This window comes from Acanthaster planci, linkage group LG05 (genome assembly GCF_054643075.1).
Source record: "Acanthaster planci isolate LZ-2023a linkage group LG05, COTS_SCS, whole genome shotgun sequence".
Lineage (NCBI taxonomy): Eukaryota > Metazoa > Echinodermata > Asteroidea > Valvatida > Acanthasteridae > Acanthaster > Acanthaster planci.
Window position 1 is genome coordinate 19569888 of NC_141781.1, and position 23985 is coordinate 19593872.

The 23985-nt window shown below is 41.3% G+C and overlaps 2 protein-coding genes across 3 annotated transcripts in view; one reads left to right on the forward strand and one right to left on the reverse strand.

The window, feature by feature from the left end:
* Nucleotides 1–388: 388 nt before the first annotated feature.
* LOC110989716 (semaphorin-2A-like) overlaps nt 389–23985 on the reverse strand; it is a 29106-nt gene continuing 5509 nt past the window's right edge. Inside the window, exons 3-19 of the mRNA XM_022254292.2 lie at nt 21948–22093; nt 20721–20789; nt 20528–20623; nt 19268–19370; nt 17873–18022; nt 16821–16957; nt 13180–13288; nt 12749–12806; nt 10520–10685; nt 8225–8438; nt 7270–7340; nt 6599–6786; nt 6008–6042; nt 3864–3986; nt 3278–3451; nt 2441–2541; nt 389–1263 (exon numbers count right to left, since the gene is read on the reverse strand). Coding sequence (XP_022109984.2) covers nt 1210–1263; nt 2441–2541; nt 3278–3451; nt 3864–3986; nt 6008–6042; nt 6599–6786; nt 7270–7340; nt 8225–8438; nt 10520–10685; nt 12749–12806; nt 13180–13288; nt 16821–16957; nt 17873–18022; nt 19268–19370; nt 20528–20623; nt 20721–20789; nt 21948–22093 — 1994 coding nt within the window. The 3' untranslated portion in view covers nt 389–1209. The remainder of the gene's footprint in view (nt 1264–2440; nt 2542–3277; nt 3452–3863; nt 3987–6007; nt 6043–6598; nt 6787–7269; nt 7341–8224; nt 8439–10519; nt 10686–12748; nt 12807–13179; nt 13289–16820; nt 16958–17872; nt 18023–19267; nt 19371–20527; nt 20624–20720; nt 20790–21947; nt 22094–23985) is intronic.
* Nucleotides 10564–23985, forward strand: part of LOC147799198 (uncharacterized) — a 98945-nt gene continuing 85523 nt past the window's right edge. The window contains exons 1-2 of one of the 2 annotated variants that reach the window (XM_087137176.1): nt 10564–10703; nt 14422–14565. The gene's annotated coding sequence lies outside the window, so the exon portion shown is untranslated. Of the gene's footprint in view, nt 10704–13690; nt 14566–23985 lie in introns of those variants that run through there. The other variant, XM_087137175.1, reaches the window with a different exon arrangement.

The window sequence follows — 23985 nt, forward strand, 5'->3', positions numbered from 1 at the left end:
TGAGGACGGATTCAGTTTACCTTAACAGGAAATCTGATTGTCTACCAATAAAAACCATTTGTTGAGTGTGAACAGACGCTGGGTGGGGTTGGTGGCGGGGCAGCGTAGTGTTTCTTTCCTCACTTTGTACCAATGAGGCCTGGGTTCGAGTCCTGCCTCGGCCCAGGCTTTAATTGCATTTGGTGTCTAGTCCATACTCGCTCTCACAGGTTCTCTCCGGGTACTCCGGTTTCCTCCTGCCTCTAAAACTGGACCTTCTTCCCAACTCTATAATGTGATGCTGATTAATAAAGATAATGCATAAACGTATAGTTAGTGGCGCAAATAGTCTGAGTAGCTGAAAACGCCATTAAAACAAAACAACAACAACAACAACGGACGCTTTGAGTTCTTTCCAACAAAACGTTATTTAAGGAGATGCTGAATTAAATATGTCACAAAAGGTTTCAACTCGAGTAAATGACAAAAAAACACTTAAGATTCAAATAAGTACATGTACATGTATATCAAATCAATACAAATTCAGTTCATTATGAGGATCCACCGTTGCATTAACATTAATGCCAAAGGTGAGCCAAAAAGACAACTGACAGGAAATCAGGCGTAGTTTTACATCATTTCATCATAAAAACTGCATTTTTCTACCAGCCTATAATTCTTCCCCGCCATACTTGCGACAAAAATTTGATTCCGAACATGGCGGCTATTTAAGCAGAAATATGGCAAGTTTTCTTGAAGCATAATCCACTGCACAACGCTGTAGACAACTGTATTTTACAATACAATTTCCGCGACACGAGCCTGGCAGAAGAACACAAAACAAACGAAGCTTAACATCTACTCTGTAAACTTATTCCTAGCTATAAAAGTATTTAATACCCTTCAGTCTGAATACATTTGTAGGCCGTTTACTCAATTTAAACGAGATAGAGTCATCATGTACAATGTTAAAAAAATTCCCCGTAGGCCTTATAAACATATTATTCAAACAATCCGGTAAAAACATTTAAAGCCACACATTTTTAAGTAGTATTGTAATGCGTATAATTGGCATACTCCCCATCACAACAGAACAAACGAAACCAGTGTTTACATTTGATATGGTTTACAAAGTGAGAGTTTTTGTGGTCAATTTATTGTGACTGCCTCCGGCACTGTACAGCCGACAGGGCCAGGCATGTATACCGACCGCGTGAATCGGGCAGGAGCTCACGGACACGAAGTGCAGCTATTGCAGTCCTGAATGTCCACGGAGCAAGTCCCCTTGAAGGAAACACACAAAATCAACGTGAAAAAAGCAAGAAAATTTATTAAGTGCAATATTTCCAGACTCGCCCGACTTGATCAGACACTTGAGGATGTGGTGCCCACGCAAGACTGATCAGTGGATGAGGGGCGGGGACGACAGTTTAATTTTCATTCAGCCAGAGTTTTTCAGTCCTTTTCAGTCGGGTGCATTCAGGAATATTCAAGGGGAAAGGGGAGGGGTCAATTTGACTCCCCCAGTAACTCGGAGATGGAGTGCCCGATTGACACGAAATTTTTTCGGAGATAGAGTAACTAATTATAAACATGTCTGTATGAATAATGAAGTTTTATCACGTTTACTGTTTTAATTATGCGCATACATGTAATATATTTTGCCACCTTTGAAGAAAAAGTATCTGATTGATTTGAAATGGAACGCACACGTGGATCATCATATAAATAATATATGCAGAGTGTTAACCGTGACATTCTTGATTACATTTGCATATTTAATACACAGATATGGCATTGGTATAAGTTTCCTCACCCTGTTTACAAACACCCGTTCATTTCTGCAAACGTGTTCAGATTCGTGCAGATTTCTCGGTTCTCGTTCTAGGGTTTCTTTTCCCCAGGGTTAACGTTCAGTCTCGTTTTTGTGCACCACCAATTTGGCTCTGCCGTTCGGTGTCGTTAAAGTTGTTCTGGTTTGTTTATTCGAGACTGCAGTTTGGCCGTTCTATCTCTGCTGCCTTTTTGCCAGCAGGTGCAATCAAATTAAAAACAATACAAGCTTGTAGGATCTCTTAACTGTGGGTGATATCCTGTTTTTTTTTAACAGTAAATCTATTCCACACTCCGAGTGTTCAATCATTTTTGCGACCAGAGCGCCCGAAATCAGACTATGCTCTTAATTTAAGCGCAAAGCTTGCGCATGCACACTTTGGCAATGATCTTCACGAACATACATGCTCTGACGTCCGTTAAAGGACACATAAGTTTGAACGATTGTAAAAAGTTCACTTTTCAATACACTTGACCCCAAAGGGTGTCTAACTTCTTTGCGAGGAGAATAAGTCGTACCAAAAAAAATGCATATATGAAAAAAAACAAACTTAACTTTAACCCCTACTCAAAAGTAGCTCTGAGGGTACAACTTGGTTACCGGTAGATTTTAGTGTGAAAAGTTTACCTGATTGTTGTTGAACTGGTCATGGAGAGTCTCACTCTGGGTCTTTAGGGTCATGAATTCGTCACATCGTTCCTGTAGGCTGTCCTGGGTTATGCAGTCGTCTAGAAGTCAAATCACAGTTACAAACACACGGTAAATAATGACAGAATAGTTGCCGAGGCATGGGTGTACAGCGTTGAGTACACACATGTATTTTAATACTAACGTTCTACTGCGTTTCAGCCCCGGCTTGTATGCGTAGGTTGAATGGCCCAAGAGCTATGCAACCTCTTTTTATATGGAGATCAGGCGCTTAACTGTAATTTCACCGTGCTGTAATTGTAAGTAAGGCGGATTAATTGGTTCTACATAATTGTATTAACAGATATCCAGCAGAGGAACGTATTTCCACCATTTTGTATAGCCAACATGAAAGCACAAGCACTCCGTAACGAAATATTAGCTCCCGATCCTTGCAAAGGTATTTTTGTACGAATGAACGAAAGTACGTGCCTCTGCCATTTCCGCTATTATGCCTTCATGTTGTTACTTTGGAGATGACCGATTTTACCTTGATGGTGATCACTTTTGGGGAATCAGAAAAAACCTTGTTTATTTGTACATTTGTTAATAGTTCTTCTTGTACATTTGGTTGGCTTACCCATACCAGGCACGAAATGGGACATAGGGGTACCCCCCAACAAGTCCAATCGCCACAAACACTCCAGTCTATTGTCACTTAACACCCCCCCTTGATGTCTGAAAAGAATTCCTGCAGATACCAGTGTAAAAATAACCAACAAAAAGGCGCGGGGGGGGGGTTCTCTGTGTCCCTCAGTTTGCTTCATATGGGCTTACCCCTTGCAATGATCTCCACTTGTTTCGTCAGCACCTGACCTCCAACCTCAGCTGTGCAGTTGTGGGTTCCTTCAGTCTTGCGATGCACAGTGATATCCAACTCAACCAGATTTGACTTATTCTCTACGCATGTCAGCTTAATAAAACTGTCGTTGGTTTGCGTGTTGCAGTCCACTGAAGGAATGGATGGAAGAACCACGTAAACGAACACGTCAAGGCATCAAATGGAAACCACAAATACATCTAAAACGTTTAATCGAAGGATCTGTTTTACATAGGCCTAACTAGAAGAAACTGTTTTCGTCTAATCAACACCAGGATAAAAGGGATAAGCCATCGCTATCACTCGAATCTGTGACACGAAGCTGTGATAGTGGAATACTTAAGTGATAGTTTTAGAAATCTAGAAATAGAGTAGGCCCTATATAAGACAAAGAGAGAGTCTGGATTAAGGCTGCAGGGTCGATAGTGGAACCAAATTTTTTTTCAAAGTTCACCTCCCAAAGCACTCTAAAACAGACTGGATGAAATATCTAATATCGGTAAATATGTGTCCAAACATTTTTTTTGAAGGAAAAGACCTTACTATCATTCCATTTCACCGATGCGTCAGTATCATTGAGATGACAATAGAGGAACACGTGTCCATTCCAGCAGGAGGATATGGAAGAGTTATCAGGCAAAATTGTCAGCTGGGCCTGGTCAGGAACTGCAACATGTAGAGAAAATGACGCACACTTCGAGAGAAACGTTATCCATCCACAACACCATTCCGTTCCATGTTTCCAACTTTGGTTACTAGACCGATTGTGCTATCTAAGTCACGTGACATATAGTGGGTATCAGACATTAACAAACATGGCGTCCATAGCCAGTATGTCATAAGTGTTGTGTACCGAAAAATGCGGATTATCGTCATAATGCTCAGCATATCATTAGCCTGAGTACTTTACCTACCGTTGGCTTTAGTTTTGGTAAACGACACGTTATATATCACACTTTGCTATTGGAGGACGCCAAGGCTACTGATGTTTTATACTCATTATAGGCCACATGAATTAGCAGGCACAGTCAGTCAATTGTAATCACGGCTGAAACTATAAGGTCTTGAAATGAACTGCCAATATTTCCGTATGCTGTTTTTAAACTGTTTCTCATGAAATGTGATTTATGGCAAGATAATTTTATTCGGTAAAAGCAGAATGTTGTATTCCAATTCGTTGATCTGTAGCGTCGTGGGACTAAATAATGTTTATCGATGTCACAGAAGGAAACTATTCTTTCTAATGTAGGACTGTGGAACTGAATATCAGGGACTTTAAGGGTGTGTTTTATGGCGAATAAACACGTCAGAACCATTTACATTGTGTACGGCGAATAAACACATCAGAACCATGTTCATTGTGTACGGCGAATAATCTCATCAGATTCTGGCCCCAGCAAGCAAAGGTTTAATTCAGACCCAGGGGGATAGGAGCGGAACGGGCACGACCTTTTATTGGGGGGGGGACATTTCGAAATTTCTTTATTTGCAAATCTCTTTGCAATTCCTACGAATGAAGCTAAATTTGGAGGGTTTTATAACCTCTTTTGGAAGGAGGGAAGCGAAAAAGTCTCTCAAATCGCCCTAGCCAATATTCTTCTAATTTTTTTTCCAAATAGAAAAAAATCTTTTGGGGGGGGGGGTTGATGGTCAACATTTCCCCTCCTTGAATTTACCAGAACCCATGAGCACTTTGTCAGTGAGGCTAGGATCAGGTTCCAGATTTTGCGACAGGATACCTACAAACATCTTCATGCATTACTTCGTTGCTTTTCGGACAATCAAGACAGGGGAAAACGTGAGGTTTTAAAGAAGACTTTTACATGCAAACGGGCTGCAGGGAATGCTGAAAAAAAGCGTTCATGTGTGCAAAGGACTTAATATGGGTTTTGGGTATACAGCCCGGTTGTATTTTGCACATCATAACATTTTTCTGTCTTTTGCGATTTTAATGGATACATGCAGCGGGTTTCTCTGCGGTTTTTACGAACATCTGGGGAGAATTGATTAACTCATCAAAATCGCTGATAAATATTTTCCCCGTTTTCTGTGCTGATAGATAAAATAATGGGTAAGAGCGTAGACCCAGATTTATCCTCTCTAGCTGGTAGATGATGCTTGTGTGGCTGAAAACACCGATGGGTGAACAATTTTCAAAGAGGGGGGGGGGGCAGTAGTTAGACCATCAAGCATCAGCCATTAAGTCAAAACCCATTACAGGACCTGCAAAAATGGAGGGGGGGTCCCACGTTTAAAAAGCTTGGGGGGGGCACTGTCCCTCCTCCTGCCGCCAGTGGCTTAAAAACGTTACCATTATTTGTGCTCGATTGAAGATTTGGCACATTGCCCTGATTTAAAATCTGGTCTGCAGTCAAGTCAATTTTTGTTTTGTTCCAATCCTGTAATAAAAAAATGTTGTACCATCATCCAGGTGAGATGGAACAATGTCAAAATGTCAATCGTCTGGTACGGAGGCACTATAATTGACACACGCATGAGCACTTTACGGGCTACGTTTCAATCGCAGGCTGCCAACGTGCTCATCAAAAATGAAGCACCTACAGAAAATAGCTTTACATTACTGGTCAAATATGTTCAGATTGGCCCCTACGTATTTTCTAAGGGTACCAAACTTCGGGACCTGAGGGGTTTTGGTAAAATGATCATAATATGGAGACTGCACATACCTGTTGGAGGGTCATCATCTACACAGTTTGTTGAACTAGGAAAGAGATGAGTAAAATGAATAAAATGAATAAAAGTCAGAGTGTTCACTTTAGCACTGACAAATGACTGACCAACGTGTGCTTGGTCAGTCTGAAACTAACGTTTAGGACTGCCTCAGGAGAATTTACCCTAGTAGCGAACCATCGCTACTGATGCCTCGTGCACAAACCGGAAGGAGCCAATGAGAAAACGGCGCCGATGGTCCGTGTACTGACAGATGTGACCAATAAGAGAGCACATAATCCCCGCGCCGCCTTTGAAAGGGACCAAACTCGAAGCATAGCGCTCGCAGAACCGTACAGTCAGACGAGCTCTCTTTACAACAAAAATGGTTGCGAGAAGACTTCGGAAAAAATTCCTTGTTTTGTGGGAATAATTGAGGGTGTCCGAGTAATACTCGGCTGCGGCTCGGGCATATGTCGCATTCAGCCCCTTTTATATAATCATGCAATTCAATATTACATTAAATTTGCCACACCATACTAAATTCTCAGCTCGAATGGCTAATGAAAATGGCCAAAGTCCTGAAAAACATCTTCAGGAGAACTTACCATGTGCAATTGGAGCCTGTGAACGTGCAATAAGGAGCCCTACGATTACATTCTTGCTCGGTTACCGCTGATAGGCATGTGGTGCTCAGGGGCCACGTGATTGAAGGCTGACGGTCCTTCGTGGCTACCAGGAAGGTTGCAGAATTGTTTTTCAAGAGTTCCAACCCAGTCACGGGCTCATCTGAGGCCTTGAAGAGAAATGACATCGGGACACTAACTTCTATTATACTCTGTGAAGAGTTCATGTGTGGATGGTTGTTCGGTGCCTCTCATTATGCAATGGTGAATTCACGCACATGCAGAGGGGAAGAAGATTTCCTCCCAAAAGTGACGTTTAGCATTTTGGACTGAGAGAGGTTGGCAGTTGTTTTGGGTATAAATCCTCGAAACTCATAAGTGTATGTGGTGATCAGGGAAATGCTCTGTTCCGCCTCTGTATAATGAAACGCCTTATGATAAAAATACTCAAGTCGAAGGCTACATCACCTTGTCATTGCATATTTTCATTCTGACAACCATGCTTATGGTATTCATTCACGTCAGGAAATTATTTGAAAAGTTACATGATCCGGTCTGTAAACTATTCGGTGCACGGTGCACCGGCTAAAACAGTAAAACCAGCCTTTGGGCAAGACTTTTGGGTTTAACTCTGCTAAAACAAGAAAACTTACAAGTTCAGTTTCAACGGCTAGGACAGTGGTATTGCAGCCAGGTTTAGAAATTTTGATTATGTTTCCAGTGCCTGTGAATTAAACAACAAAGGGTAGCAACATTTATCGGGCCCTGCTGCAGTCGGGTACCTGGGGCAAAACTGGGGGGGGGGATAACAGGGTGGGCACGATGAACTGCACCTTGTATATAGACGGCCCATCATTTCAAAATTTCAAATTTGCTGGGGTGCGATGACAGCCAGGTATTAACTCTTGCAAACGAAATAGTAATTCGTGCGCGCGAAGTACTTTTTTGTGGATAAAATTTACAACGCAAAAAGCTGTGACCCCGTCCCTTTCCGTGATTGCCATTTTATGAAGAATTTATGAATTCTGGTTCGGGGGGGGGATTGATTTTAAAAATTACAAAACAAGTTCTCCATCTGTAAACTTGGCCCGTAGTACCCACACGATCCTGGCCACACGGTGTTTGGCCGCTGTTCCTTTGCCATACAATTTGACTATACTCTTTGGTCGACTTTATCAGTCCCAAAATACCTTTCTTCTATTGAAAGCAAATTTCAATTTTCAGTATGAAAGTGTACGACCTATTGGGGAGCTAAGGGGAATGTTCGCTATACCCGATTATTCCGCAGAGATGACGTTGTTATACGCTTTCTTTCTATGAGAAATTACGATTATTCCAAACAACGAGAGAGTACCAATAATGCTAACAAAATTAATTTCCAATAACGAACTGGAATGACCAAATGCAACCCGCAAAAAACGACAGCGAATGTGAACGCTGTTCGGGAGGAATTTCAAATGGAATGGTTCATTTGGTTAAATCCTATAATGCAACAGTCAGCACGTATGTAACTGAACGACGACTTGGATTATGTACTGTTTCCATTGGCTGCTTAGTTGCCCAAATTTATATGAAAAACCTGAATTACTATTAAATACATGAACATACTTGTTCCAACAAAGAAGACTGAACAGTTGAAGTCCAAATCCACTGTCAGGCTTGTGAAGCGAACACCATCCACATAGTATAATGGTGGCTGTGAATTGGGTAGATTAGGTGGTGTTTTATTTGCGTCACTTCCTGTAGCACCTGCATCAGTATTATTGTTGGGAACCGGCCTGAACAGCAGCGGAGGATAGTCCGTTGTACGCGTTCCATTACACTTCAAGTAAGCAAAGGAGAGAGGAGAAAATTATTGTAAGAGATATCTGATCACAGGGATGCTGATAATCCTTCTTGGCTTGTTAACTTTCACAATCGATGACACCATTATGCAAGGATGAAAACATTCCGATGGCAAATACTAGAAACGAAGAGGGCTTTCTCATCTGTGCAATAGCAGAGCGATTATAAATAAAGTACGTAAATAATGGGTTAACCTTAAAGAGGTTGGGGTAGATCCACCCCTCGACATATTGTCCGATATTGTTGCAACGCTCTTTCTTTGTGACGTGCCTTTGGGAAGTTACCAATGAGGTAAATTTCCAGAGAGAGGGTTCCCAATTAATCGTTCCCATTGACGGTACTCCGTGCACGCTAGACTTGAATCAAGCCGGACTTACGTTGCTCAGTCTTCCCCAGTCAGCCATCTTCACTGTACACAGTACACGGCCGTCGTCGTCGGCCGCTCGTATAACTTCTTATTATAAGGCGCCCTAATTTGATAGCCTTTCCGCGATATCCGGTGTCAACGTCAACTATACAGCGTGTGTCACACGTCACCAGTCAGAAAGTCCGACTTGACCCCCGTCGGTCATATTTAGTCATTCATAATTGCATACGGAACAATATGATCTTGCACAAAGTATACGGAATTTCCATCAATCGAAGTAGTCAGACTCGTAGAATCGTTCATTACTACTGGAGGTATGCTCGATGTAAAAGCAAGTCGGGCAATTTGATTGGCTGCTATCTTTTTTGGTACATGAACTTATCGTCAGGTTGGGATTCTCAACCCATAGTAAGTGGACGCAAGAGGGCGCGAAGCAAATAACGCCGCGCAACCTCCATATCCAAAGCTTAAACGCGGACGCCACGGAGGATTCCGACTTGTTTCAAGTCTAGATGCACGCGGGCCGTCGACACACTAGACCTGACTCAAGTCAGGATCTCTGTGACGTCTTTGCTCATGCTTTGGATGGCTATCGAGACCTCGTGCCGTTACTTGCCTTGCGCCCTCTTGTGTCCACTTATTACTAAGGATTCAGTTTAGATGTCCCGACTTGACGAATTTGCCAACCGTTTGTACACAGTGAATGGTCTCGTCTACCAAAAGCAGTAGCAGACAGTCACTTTGCTGGACTTGTGTTTACGTCGTTCATACCTGCATTACAATGATCGAGTCTACAAGTCTGACTACTGTGATTGATAGAAATTTCCGTATACATTATTTAACATCATGTCGTTCATATTAATTTTTAATACCTACAATACCAACGGGGGTCCGATTGGATTATCCGTCATGTCGGACTTACTGACGGGTAACGTATGACGCACGTAAGCTGCACAATAAAGGCTATTAAATGCCATATAAATGACCTTGATAACAGAACCATATAATTGGATTGAATTGAAACAGTTGCGGTCATAATGAACATCTTCAAATACCTAAAATATTTCATAAAACTCGAGAATGAGATCACCGGTGACGGTGTGGCCAATTTATGTCCTAGGATGTGAAAAGTGTAAAAGAGCTTGTGCAACCTACCACGCTTTATGGGTTCAATAGTCTCTTCCTAAATATATATTTCATAAGTAAAAAAATGATGATATGTACATTCTCAAAAATCCCGGATCGGATTGACCCAATATTGGGTCCCATTCGGTGTGACCCTTTTCTGGGTCAAAATATGGCCCCCTTTCGGGTCATATTTGACCCTCTCTGGGTCATAATTTGACCGGGAAAAGGGTCATGCCGAATGGGACTAAATTCTGGGTCAATCTGACCCGGGAGTTTTTAGAGTGTACACAATATTGCCCTGTGCCCTCTGTATGCGGCACTTATATTGTATCAGATAGGTTTATCCCAGTTTATTGCTGACACTTTGAAAAAATGAGCAACAATGATAGTCTCGGAAGGTTCAAACCACTGATCTTCAATTCACAACTGCTGAGCTGTTTAGTTTAATGCGTGTGTATATTCAAACACCCCACGATATTATGCTAACTCGAGGGCGCACGTGCGTATGCACTGCAACGGTAAATTTGTCATTGTCTCACAATTTATCGATCAAATGTACTTACCAATCCAGGTCTTGGTAGTGGAAAATCATCTCCACTTGCTTCAGTGATTTCCTGCCATTGCCGGTTGACATCCCCCCCAGGCTGCTTACTGAAATAGCCGTTATCAAAGAGATTCATGATGTCCTGCATTCTGTAGCTGCAAAGAGCTGATGTTGGAGGACCAGCTCTGAAAGAAGAAAGACCGGTAAACACTATTATGACAACACAGTTAAAAAAAAATCTCATGTGACGAAAATTCACACTTATAGGGCTCATGTAACCGAAGTATTTCACTAAAATCCTTGGAATTGCACTTTTTGTTTCAATTGCATCATTGTAAATGCTTTTGTTGCAATTTTATCTGTATTTTGGGGCCTTTTTGGTTTTTGCACTTATATGATTTTGCATATTCAGAATTTACGTCACACTAGCGAACTCACTTATTTGGAAAAGTTTGGTAAAGTTTGAAGTTTAAATAAGTGCACTCCATAGTTCTTCATACTCTATAAAGATTTCAAACAGTTTTCATACATTAAAGAAGAGTTTAAACATATACGAGCAATGATTCTGAGATAAAGGTCATTGCATTATTCCTTTTAAGGATTATTCATACACCCATCCACACTACACAACTATCGTTACTATTCCTAAGAAGGGACAAAAGATTGCCCCCAAAATAACCCTCTTGGCTATTTGTTGAATTGATGAAGTTATCTTATGCTGACAATTTGATTAAGTCATTTTGACCAAATCTGTTGTGATCAACCCCATCACGACGATCTCTGTCGGACGAAAATAATCTAAATCTTGTTTTCGTTTTCGAAAAAACGATGTAAATTAGTTTTGAAGGGCAGGTTTCAACTCTTGGATGTTAATTTATATACAAATGTAACAGTCAACACCTGACACGCTCAAGGGACCCTTTAAATAGACATACATTCATAATTATGCACGCAGGAAATGCTTGAACGGCCCACTTCAGAGAAACCCCTCGTACAAAAATTACTCTCTGGTCTAAATAGGGTTTATTTCGTACAAACCTTTGCCCCACATTCTCGTACAAAAATCGAATGACAAATACCAGGGCTCCTTTCTGTGTGCGAAATAAAGCACTTCCTGAACTCAGGGGTCGAAATTAACGGTGGTCAGCTGGCCCGAGGCCAGTAAAAAAGTCGGCGGACCAGCTGATCTAATGAAACTGGTGGTCCAGTGGGCCAGTTGAAACCTGATGTCTTTTCTGTCTTTACAAATATCTTTCAATAACCTTGTCTCACGTAAAATGCTTGTTTTAAGAAAAAAAACGTTATTTTCATGAGTTTCCATTCACGTTTCGCTAGCTATAGCAGTGGCGTGAAAACACATGCGCAAAGCTCAATGCCTTAAACGAAGCTGCTCTGGTTCCCGCCGCGCCGCGCCCATGCAAAAGAATGCGTGATGGAAATGTAGGAACCAAAACCAGTCTGTACTGTACATGTACTGAATGTACTATACATGTCCACGCTACATCGTCCGTAATCGTCACGGATGCAACCTTAAGGCTGCAGGTCGAAAAGACTTCGATGTTGCAAGTTTAATTAACAGAACTTGGTCTCTTATATAATTATTTATGTGAACTTCGTGGCTGAGTTCGGGCGGCTTGTTCGCGTATGTTCACGAACAGCTTGATTTGTTGTTCATGGGTCGGCCGCTCGAACGCCGGTAACAAACAACCGGTTATTACAAGCAACATGCAACATGGCGGGGTCCACGTACGTTATTCGAGAAGTAAGGTTTGGATGGGCTGAATTCTTTTCTATATAAACAGGAACATTCATTTATGTGTTTCGGAAAATAATTAATGTTAATTTTGCAAATCTTCCCATTGTCTACATGGTCTATGGCTTTGGAAGCCATCTGTCTACTTTTTGCAGCTGTTCAAAAATCAAAATCTCACGAGTTTTTCCTTGTGTCCCTGTCAAACCCTGACCAGGAGGTGGTGTGTGATCCTGTTTCAAGAACAGTGTTCTTGAGTCGTGTTCCCGCCGTTCGAGCGCGAGAACAAGAAACCCGTGCCAAGATCAGCCGTCCCCCCCCCACATAAAATCTGGATCCTGAACCCAGTCCAATCAGATGCAGGGATATCCGTGCTGTGTAGCAGTCCTATCTCTACTCCAAGCAAGAATATGTCAATTATTTGATAGGTCCGATGCTTCTATAATCAAAAGACCACTAGGAGCTTGCAGCATGGAGAAAAGTGTGGTTCCGACTTACTCTTGTGATGTGAATATTGCGTATGCGATCGTACTGTTGGCATCCCAAAAGACATCCTCTGTGAAGTAAGTATAAAAGACGCAAATAAACAATTTCAATTGATACAACGAAATCTGCGATTTTTCTCCGAGACAATCGAAAGGCATCTTTTTTTATCCAATGCATGCCTGGTACGTATAGGCATGTGGATATTTCATCAGTACAAATTAACAGATAAAAACTGAAAAACGTAGTTCAATTAATGTACCAAGCTTTTAGAGGCTCTGGCTACAGTGCAAGATTATGTGCTCTTACGGGAGTAAGGGTCAAACCGCCATTTTCATGTTTAAATTTTAAAGAATCCAGAAATCGCTTACTACGGTTCTTGCAGTCAGGGATGAATTCAGTGTGAGCCGTATATCATAAGCCAAAGGGTCAAGGTGAATACTTACGAATATTGTCATAGTAAAATGGGATATCGCTTTCGGATACCGAGCATTCCAGACGAGCCTTGATGAAGGTGATGAACTTATTGGTGTTCGTAATGCCGCCCGTGTCGTTCTAAATGCCGTCCGAAATGAATGAAAAAAAAAAGCTTTTGGCAAGGAAATTTCAAAGTGACAACTCCGCCTCATGAATTGAAAGTTGCAATTTATACATACTTAGACGTAGAAATGTAAAGAGACAAGACACTCCATCGTGATCAGAATAAATTTGAAGGCTCAGCGTAAATTTGTGCCTGGAACTGGGGGATAGGGGTCTTTATGTGGATGATTTTACCGGCCATGGTCAGTTGAGAAGGGGGGGGGGCTGACACCATTATGACACTATAGGGGGCGATGTTCAAGATACAGTTATACATCTGTAGTATGTCTTGCACTCCCGCAAAAACTCACATCAAATGGCGTATTATGGCGTTTACAAAATTGTTCTGCTTTTTGGAGTACTCATGAATAAATATTACATGATGGGAAGACGCTGTTTGCTACAAGGAAACCACACACGAACGACGCACAATTGCATTTTACGTTCCAAAGGCGCCTGGTCCGGCGCCACGAGAGTTCCTTAGGTTCTATCACAAGCACCAATAACGATTTCAAGGCGCAGGAACTTCGTATTTCGCGGTAATCCTGTTTTACGGTCGGTTGATACTTGGCGCAAAATAATCTTTCTTTTCTCGACAAAGGAATTGTCAGAAATTGTTAGTTTTGGTATCAAATTAAAGCTAAGATGCATCTTTTCAAAACTGAAGATTTTATTTTAATGTTACGATGCGTTGCGGAGCTATTTTCAATTATGTAACACAACTGATATTTTGCTTTAGATGGTGGACGGTTTAACATTTTACCAGGCATCGAATTCAACTCTTACGTTATCACATAACTATCTGGAATCTTTACTTCTTTCTGTTTCTTTCGATCTTGAAACTTGATGAAAATTATTTTCAGAAGGTACTGGTTGTTAACGAATTGTGCAGTTTCATAGTTTCACGAGTTTGACAAAGAAAGAAACTTCACTAGGCTTAACCTGTGCACTTTACTTCAGTCGATTTACACCGAGCCATACAAAGGTGCTATCTTATTTACATCTTTACTGTTGACCACTTTGAACCATTTCAGGATCCTGTTTGGTGGAAAATTAAAGATGTTTTACCACAGGAGAGCTCAGTTCAGTTCCGTGTCCTCCTTTTGTAGGCTTTTCCAGTGATCCAGTGTGTTCAAGGACATTGAAGAGCGTGAACGTAGCATTTTAGTTGCTATGGTGAGACAAATTGTCTCAGCACTTGTCTCAAGTAGCCCACATTATCTCAACCGACCAAGACAACGAACAAGCAGGAGGTAAGTTATGTTTTTGTTATTCTTTTGCGTCGCTGATGTCTTATTTCTATCAAGTCCAAAAAAACGTTGCATTGCGCGCGTGCGCGGTATCCCCGTCATCAGTTCTTTTCACAGACACAAAATTTCGCACCTCAGCCTGTCGAAACACAGAAAAATTAGTACATGTACCAACATGTGCTTTAACATGTCTGGTGGGGAAATTTCTGAACTCGTAAGCAATGGAGTACTTTGTCCTATAATATATCTGATGAGGAAATTCCTGAACTCGTAAGCAATGAAGTACTTTGTCCTATAATATGTCTGATGAGGAAATTCCTGAACTCGTAAGCAATGGAGTACTTTGTCCTATAGTATATCTGATGAGGAAATTTCTGAACTCGTAAGCAATGGAGTACTTTGTCCTATAATATGTCTGATGAGGAAATTCCTGAACCCGTAAGCAATGGAGTACTTTGTCCTATAGTATGTCTGATGAGGAAATTCCTGAACTCGTAAGCAATGGAGTACTTTGTCCTATAGTATGTCTGATGAGGAAATTTCTGAACTCGTAAGCAATGGAGTACTTTGTCCTATAATATGTCTGATGAGGAAATTTCTGAACCCGTAAGCAATGGAGTACTTTGTCCTATAATATGTCTGATGAGGAAATTCCTGAACCCGTAAGCAATGGAGTACTTTGTCCTATAATATGTCTGATGAGGAAATTTCTGAACTCGTAAGCAATGGAGTACTTTGTCCTATAGTATGTCTGATGAGGAAATTTCTGAACTCGTAAGCAATGGAGTACTTTGTCCTATAATATATCTGATGAGGAAATTCCTGAACTCGTAAGCAATGTAGTACTTTGTCCTATAATATGTCTGATGAGGAAATTCCTGAACCCGTAAGCAATGGAGTACTTTGTCCTATAATATGTCTGATGAGGAAATTTCTGAACTCGTAAGCAATGGAGTACTTTGTCCTATAATATGTCTGATGAGGAAATCTCTGAACCCGTAAGCAATGGAGTACTTTGTCCTATAATATGTCTGATGAGGAAATTCCTGAACTCGTAAGCAATGGAGTACTTTGAGTTGCGGGGGGCAGCAGACATTCTGTTCCCTTTTCACAGTCTAGCGCATGCTCATAGCAACGTAGGCATGCTCAGAACAACGTGCACCTGCTCAGGGCTGGTAAATCTCTTCGCAGAATGAACTTTATCTATTTTTGATGTGTTGTTTGCTAATTTCATGATCAAACAAAATTTTTCCGGCGACTGTATCCACCTCCCATCTACTTCTACCTCTGTTCATGCAGAACAATATGGTTTGGTCACCTTTAACGTCAGGGCTCTGGGCAAGTCCCATTTAACCGTGTATAAACCTCTTCCCCGCGTGCCGCAATGGGAGTGTTTACATCGCAGGCCCTCGGCAACACCAGGACTGTCGTAGATCAATGTCAACGACCCAGTAAAGGGTGTCCAGTCTCTCTGGTGTTTGTAGACACGTCTGTTTTTTTCATGGTGGTGGTGGGCCGGGGGGGGTGTGATTGTGGCTGGGCCGTTGTGAGACTATGGCTGTGCCCCCCCCTCCCGAAGGACTAAAAAAAGGTATTCTGACCTTGTTTCTTCGGTTTTTAATGGTTACAGGGGGCAGAGGACACCCACCAAACAATCTGAATGCCATTAGAACAGAGTTTGTGAGTTCAATACCCCAATAATAAGACCAACTTCTACAGAAGACGTATCATTTGCTGCCACCAAGCGTTGAAAGAATGAAAGGAACGTATCCTTAAAAGTGAATATTAAAGTATGAACTAATTCTGCAAGTGAAAACAGCTTGTTGCAGTTTAAGTCAGGCCGATAAATTAAAATGGCCATCTGTATATAGTTTGCAAAATAACTTAGTCGAGCGTTTAAAATACAAACAGTTATGTTTGGCATTCGAGCAATGGATAGAATAATGTCATTTGATACAGAAGAAATGTTTTGTTCCACAATGCGAAGGGTACCGAACATTCACTCTCTCGGCACCTCTGGAAGTTACTCTCTCCACGGCAGTCTTTACGCAGTTATTATTTATGTATTAAATCATTAACACTTTCGAATTAAAGTGTAGATGCTGTTGGACAAGATACTTTCTGCGTGCTTCAACTAAACACGCGCGTGAAAGCAGCAATTCCAATTTAAAGGCACAATTTAAATTCTGTCGAATCTGATGGTACAGACACATATTCCAGCACTTGCGCGTTCAGATCAGACAATTAGGCCCACGTACCTTGCACACTCTCGCGATGCGAGAGAACACTTTTTCTCCGGAGGTGTATTCCACTGCATTCTCACGGTAGAAAAAAAACACAAACTCACGCCCATCATCATGAGTGTATTCGAACGGCCTGCCTACGAAGGTTCCCTCTGAAGGTGACAGAGAAAGCACGTTTTGCATTTACATGTCTTTATTAAGCGAACTGATGCAAACGAACAAGACATCGGGCAACGATTTTCAAGATGCTTTTGCATTATATCGGCCAAAGTTTAGCATCAATAAGCGTCAGAAACAGATCTGTACATACAAAGTACACAATTTTGAATAATTCATAATCAGGAAAAGAGTTAAAAGCCCATATTTCTAATGGTCTGGATTGTTCGGCCTTTCCACATTTGAAGTCTGTAATTTTCAGTGACATTCTCAATTTCAAAGAATAAACAACATGGGAGCTACATGTACATATAAATTTCATCGCATCAATTTGCCTCAACCATTAATTGTGAAAAGCTACAGTGTCAGCAGGAAATCTGCCTGAATGGCCAATGAGCAAGTGAAAGGTGCTCTTCAGGAAACACACAACGGGGAGTTTGGCAAGAATGCTCTTAACTGATAAGCAGGATGCAAGGAAATTATGTAAAAGTATGGCTTCCATGCGACAAATGATTTTTATATTGCTGTACGATTTTTCCAAGCCACTCAGGACGGATTACAAGTGTTTGACCTTTCGGGAGAGCTTTATGAGGGGACGAATATACGTAAAGACTGGCCTTCCAGACCAATCCACCGAGCCACTGAAAACCAACCTATAAAGCTTTTTAAATGGGAGGAAAATATCGAATAGTGATCATAGGCAATTTACGCTTCGTATCATTGTTGCGTGTTTATTGCTCCATTCGCTGCTGCTTCGAGATACTCGATGTCATAGCGACTAGAACTCCAGATAAACCAATCACAGTTTGGGTTAGCACAGAAAGTTGAAAATAAGTGACTGTAGGGCCCACATTCTTCTGAGCTGCTTGATAAATGACAAAAGCGAGCAAACACTTTTCTGTGTGCCTTACCGTTGATGAAGCCCATCCCAACAACGACTGTGTCCAACTGAAACGTGATAGGGTTGGCTGCGTTCAAGTCTGAATTTAAAGCATATCTGTTGAAAGTCGTATCCTGATCCCTTCTACTTCCACCATACAGCATACCAGCTGAGCCACCGTCTAAAACAGAAGTTATGGACAGAGCCTGTTGTCACGGATGAAACTTAGACTCATAATTAGTGTCGATAATTGCCTTTTGCGTGCTAAAGTTGAATACAATCTGGTACACCGGGTTACCGTTTAGCACATAAACATAACAGTTTGAATTCTCCAGACTAAAGACACTGTTGATATACCGCGTGATTGGGGGCAAGCATTTGCATAGCGACCACCATCTCTGGAAGGGACTGGTTATTTGTACACTTCTTATCCATTAAAAAAATTGTATTGGTGCAAGGCGGCCAAGGCGCTTCTTATGTAGCTGAGTAAAAACGTGCCCCAAATCACGAGGTGTAACAACAGCATCTTTAGTATGGAGAATTCAAATCGCTATGTTCATTTGAATTCTACCAGATTGTTTCAAATTTAATTCGCAAAAGACTTATTCTGTTACGATGGATGTATAGACAGGAAAAGTGCTAAACCTTTTGCTTTTATACTGCTTTTTTAAGAGTAAGATATTTGGTAAAATGGATTCACATTCTCTAAATCATCAAAATAGAAAAAGTTGTAATGGCTAATTCCGACATAAACACCGAAAAAAGGTCCTGTTATTTAAAAACCTTTGCAATTTGCGCGAATTTTGATTATCAATTGCTGGGCTGCGCGCGGGGGTGACTTAAGAACTAACCAAAAAATACCTCAACCGAGTTGGAATTACGGCTTCTTATTTCTGCCCTTGACATGATCTGCCTATGTTAGATTTCTAAACTTAAAATGTCAGGGGTTAAAGATTGTGGAGTCTCTACACAGAATTGATTTTAATACTCGATTTCTCCTCAAAGGTGTGCACACACACATGGCTTATCCAAGAGGGTATGCAGGGGGGACAGGCCTGCCGAAAAGTCCTGACGGTAGGTGTTTAAAACTAACCCACCGAGTGACCCCCAGTCACCATAGCAAAATGCAGGCTACCCCATTAAGACACTCTACACACATGGCGTACTTGTGTTATTAAAGAACAAAAGTTATATCGGTTTGAATAAAAAAAATGATAGATTTGAGTACTTTTCATCATCATGGCTTTGAACTTCCCCACGTGATACCTGTGAAAATGCTTCTTCAAAGGCAGACCCTTCAAATTCTGTAAAAAGCATCTGAACATTAAGTTTCATATTTCTGCCCTTGAACGAAGTATAGGTACAGTTGTGTCCTCTAATGGACGTTCACCAAATCTCTACTGAAAAAAAGAAACGAAATGCTTACTGATGACAGCTGCCGATGCAGCGACGTCAATTTGCTGAGGAACAAAGACGAGATTTGAAGAATTTGCAGTGATGCTGTCACAACTCAGTGGTTCTGATGTGCACTGTAAATAAACAGAAACAAAACGAAAACAAAAAGGGGGAACTCAGTGACTCAGCTTCTGCATCAGACTGCATACCTCACGTTCAACGTAAAGAACACCCACAACAGTAAGTGACAACGACAGTTAGAATCACTTCGCAAACGGCCGATGATTCAATTCCATACTCATTCAGCATGTTTCGGGGCAAAAGGGGGTGGGCAAAGTGAGGACTTTTCCGTCTTAGCGATTGTCCGTTCTTTCATCCTCACAGAAACCCATCCTGGCCTATCGTGGGGAAGGTGGCTAAACCATAATTAGTTATGCATCCCTGCGGCTGGATGAGCCATCGGTTCGGGGTCAAAAGGTCTTCGTTAGACAAAAAGGCAGATGAGAGATAATTATGCGGCTCAAAAATTGGGTGGTTAAATGACCGGTTTGCACAGTTATTAAAAAAAACCTACGTGTGTATACGCAAGGACATCGAATTAAAATGGCCGTTGATTACAGTGTATAAAGCTGGGATTTAGCCATCATGTCCCGTACGGTATTTATCCCATACGCATGATTTCTAATGGTCCCATATACATGTCATTACTATTAGGTGATGGACACTGTCAGATTCTACTGTCGTTAAGAAATCCAGTTGCGCCGCACGAGCCCATCAATCAACTTGAAGCCAAGCTCGCTAATTTGTTTTCACGTATCCTTGTCGGTATAGGCCTACGAGTGACATCAAGAATCAAACATGAACAAAAATTTATGGTGAGGCTCAGAGTCACTATTGATCCCATCACATGAAATCATCAAAACTACAATAAACGTATCGTTGAGCCAATGATCGAGGGAATTGAATCAGAAACGCTAGACATTACGTAAGGGAATCAAAGTTACTAAAGATAACGCTCATTGAAGGTGTATACCTATTGATGCGTTTATGAGAAAAAATACGCGGCGACAGTTTTGGAAGCAAGGCCAAAACTGTTGAAGATAGGTACAGATATAGGTAGTATCCAAACGTAAGGCCTTCTCCGTTACGATTCATATTTCCAGTCACTGAATCAGTTATTCTCGAGGCACCCTTGTGTTACACTCTTTTAAGATCGACACCTTGAATATTGGTTTGACTTTGAAATAGGATATATCCAATTGAATTGAAGATAAAAATAAAGCATACCTACCACATAACACCGCCTGCTAAACGCATTTGTGCCACACACCAAAAGTTGACCCGAACTTGTTCTTTCTGCAATACGTATGAAGTTCCAACAGACGGTCTGTGTAGGCAAATATAAGTTAATATATCTTATTAAAAGATTGTAAATGCTAGCTCATTCAAAAAAACGTTTAAATGACCAGAATAATTCACCTCACCTCTTTATTGGTTGGATTTTGGGCTGCGCAATTTACGACAAGCGTTGGTTCCATTGTTTGAAGCGTAATCTGAAATGGATAAGAAGTAATCAAAAGGTCAACCAAACGTATTCCATAAATTGGTTTTAAGTTATCTCCCCAGAGGTTAGACAAAGAACCTTATTTGTTCAGGAAAATAAATATCTGCCGCTTCTGTATTAATACGGAATAATATGTGCTTGATCGGTCTTAAACGTGCGGTCTTAAACGCTGATCATGTAGTAGCGTCCATTTTCATTTTATAGCCGGTCTTAAACTACAGTTTAACATCTGCCAAGCACACATATTCCCATTCATAAACACCTTTTTAGTCAGAGAGCCAAAAGAAGCCAATATGTGACAGATTTCCAACGATTTTGTTGCAGAATTTTATTTTCATTTTCCCGAGCACCCCTTCCATTTTATTTTATAGCTGTCCAGAATAATCTCCTTATAATTATTATGGACTTGGCGTGCGCGTGGTGAGCCGTGTGCGCAAAGACTCCTTCCTGAAAAGTACCGATCTTCAACTTGATAAAAAATGCAAAAAATCCACAAAGTGTTTTTAAAAATCTCAATTAACCTTTTCAGGAGATTATAGAAAAAGTTTTGTGGTCATTTGGACACAAATTTTGCGAAAATCAAACATACCATTTTTACAGAGAGCACATTTTCCCGATAAAAGTTAGCCAAAAATGTACATGTATACCTTTTCCACTTTTATTCGATCAAGTGAAGGACAAATGAAGAAACACAGCCGATTGTCTAGCTTTTGTTTGTGACTAATATTAATGGTAGCGTACACCATGTACCCGGCTGCCCGAACAAAGGGTAGTCGAGAAGTGTCAAGGTAATGTCAACACTGCAGCGCTAACCTAGAGATCTTAGAAAGCGGTAATTTCTGATATACCAAGTGGTGCCTCTGTTCTGGCCAATCAAAATATCTGCTGGGCGTTACTTATCACAGAGACGATCATGCAGTCTCTTGCCGGAGATCCAAGCTGTTTATTTATTTTCAAACATTAATCTTCATTTTGAAATTTCTCTTTTTTTTCTTTTCTGCTATTTTTTGCCCGCGCGCCTACACGAGAACGCCCCAAACAGGTATTGCCTTGCGTTTTGACAACGGATTAAGGCATACAATAGCAAAACACCCTTCGGATTTAACAGCAAACGCACATTGCCGTCTAATGAAACTAGATATCCCACCTGACTTTCAGATAATTGGTTATTGTCATCAATGGACAACCTCGTGAGGGTTTCATTTGATCCAATGTAGATGCTGCCATCTATCTTGTTCAGTATCCTGTAAGCTGGTAGACCTGTCTGCACGCTGTCTTCCTCGACACCTAATTCTGAGTTATTTCAATCAGGAATAAATATTTTAAAAATCAGAAATCTGGAAACAGGACTCGTATGGTGGAAATATGGAGGTCCGCCCCAATCCACTAAAGGATTACTAAATACAAGGCAAAGCTGTAATCGTGAATTGGATTCCTGGTTTTACCTTCCAAGTACTGCTTTGAAAGACAACAGTTTCGTAACGGTTGATGAAATATTGAGGGTTTGCTCCCATCGGTAGAATTTCAATCACATTGGTACGGGGCAGAAACTTTTATTTTCCATTATCCCCGTGATGAGACTATGACCCACAGACGGAAAATCAGAGCCGGGTGAACACTCGCATGGGATATTAATTCTTTGTCCTTGTGGCTTGAGTAGCGGTTTATTGAACATGGCTCAGGTCTTGGAGCAAAGCGCATATGTTTAGAAGCAACACATTGCTAAGATATCTTGTCTCAAATTGTTCCCGTCTGATTACGCGGAACTAGCTGCAATTAACAGAAGCAAAGTATAAGGTATAAACAACTGTCTCAAATCTCTTCCGCCAAAAGATGATGACATGAAACTGTTATTTATATGAGCAAAGCACAAATTTATTGGCAATCGACACAGATTTTTCCTGCCTGCTGGCGATTACACGAGACTGCAATTAATCTACATTTATTAGCACAACACAAAAGCTATAACCAATTGTTTCAAAGTGTTCCCGCCCGAAGCTGATGACGCCGAACTTCATTTTGTACCTACCGGCACAATCGATAGATACAATTTTATCTCCAAATGCGTATAGTGCGGTTAAATTAATATGAATCATGCCACCGAAGAAAATTAATCGATTAGACAATATCGACAGAGCCAACTTATCATTAGCCATACCATAACAAGTCATTGGCCTTAACATAATGATGTATACGTAGCTGTGACCACTTTTCAGCCCAAACTAGCAGACTTCAAGTGCGATCATGCTGCAGTATGACCAATAGGCACAGAGGCTAAATGCCAATAATATAAATATGTCTTTTCAGCAAAATTAGCTACAGTATAAAGTGGCTTTCTCCACTTTGACCCCTGAATAATTTTGTGCCTCACTGTCAAAAGAAGCAGGCCAATGTGTTTTCTCCGCATATTCCCCGAATTAATTATCATAAATAATTGATTGATATGGACCGAATATTTAAGGTCTATTTGCGGCGCCTTTGAATGAAATTCCACCGAAGTCGGTGACCTTGCTGATTCCAGGAACCCCCCCCAAAAAAAAACCATTTTGGAAAAAAGGGGATTCCCTTATGGCCCCGCTGAAATAATGACAACCGTGTACAGCAGCCACTTCACGGTGTCGAAATCCTCCAGAATCGGCCAAGTTGAACATTGAAAGAACACCAACCAAGAAAGAAGGGGGCACGCTGCATCCTAGCAAGATGGTGGCACTGAGCAGGGTGGACGGCTGCTCAAGCAAAAGTGACCGAATGTTCTCTTCAATGTGTCTAATAAGATCAAGTCAGTTAGCTTCCTCACGCCATAAAAATCAAGGTGGCCACAAGGTGTGCGTGACCCCAAATGGCCCAATTTCTGACAGGCACCCCAACTGTCCAGCGGTGATAAACTGTTTGAAGCTGCGTGACCTCTTTTTCCCCTGTAACGGTCTCATTTATCCGGCGTGCTCGGATTTCCGGAAGAACGCACCGGATAAATGAGCACGTTGCCGCGACGTGCTCACTTATCCGCCGTGCTGATTTTTCCAGTTGCGTACGTAGGCCTACGTACGCTGTGGTCCCGCATTTGGCGCGCGCGGAGGCTTAGGCGTACGAAGGAATGCATATGAGACTGGGAGATCGGGGCTGGTGCAATCATACTGGGTCATATATGTCGAGCCCATAGAATTGGATATAATATCCAACTCTAT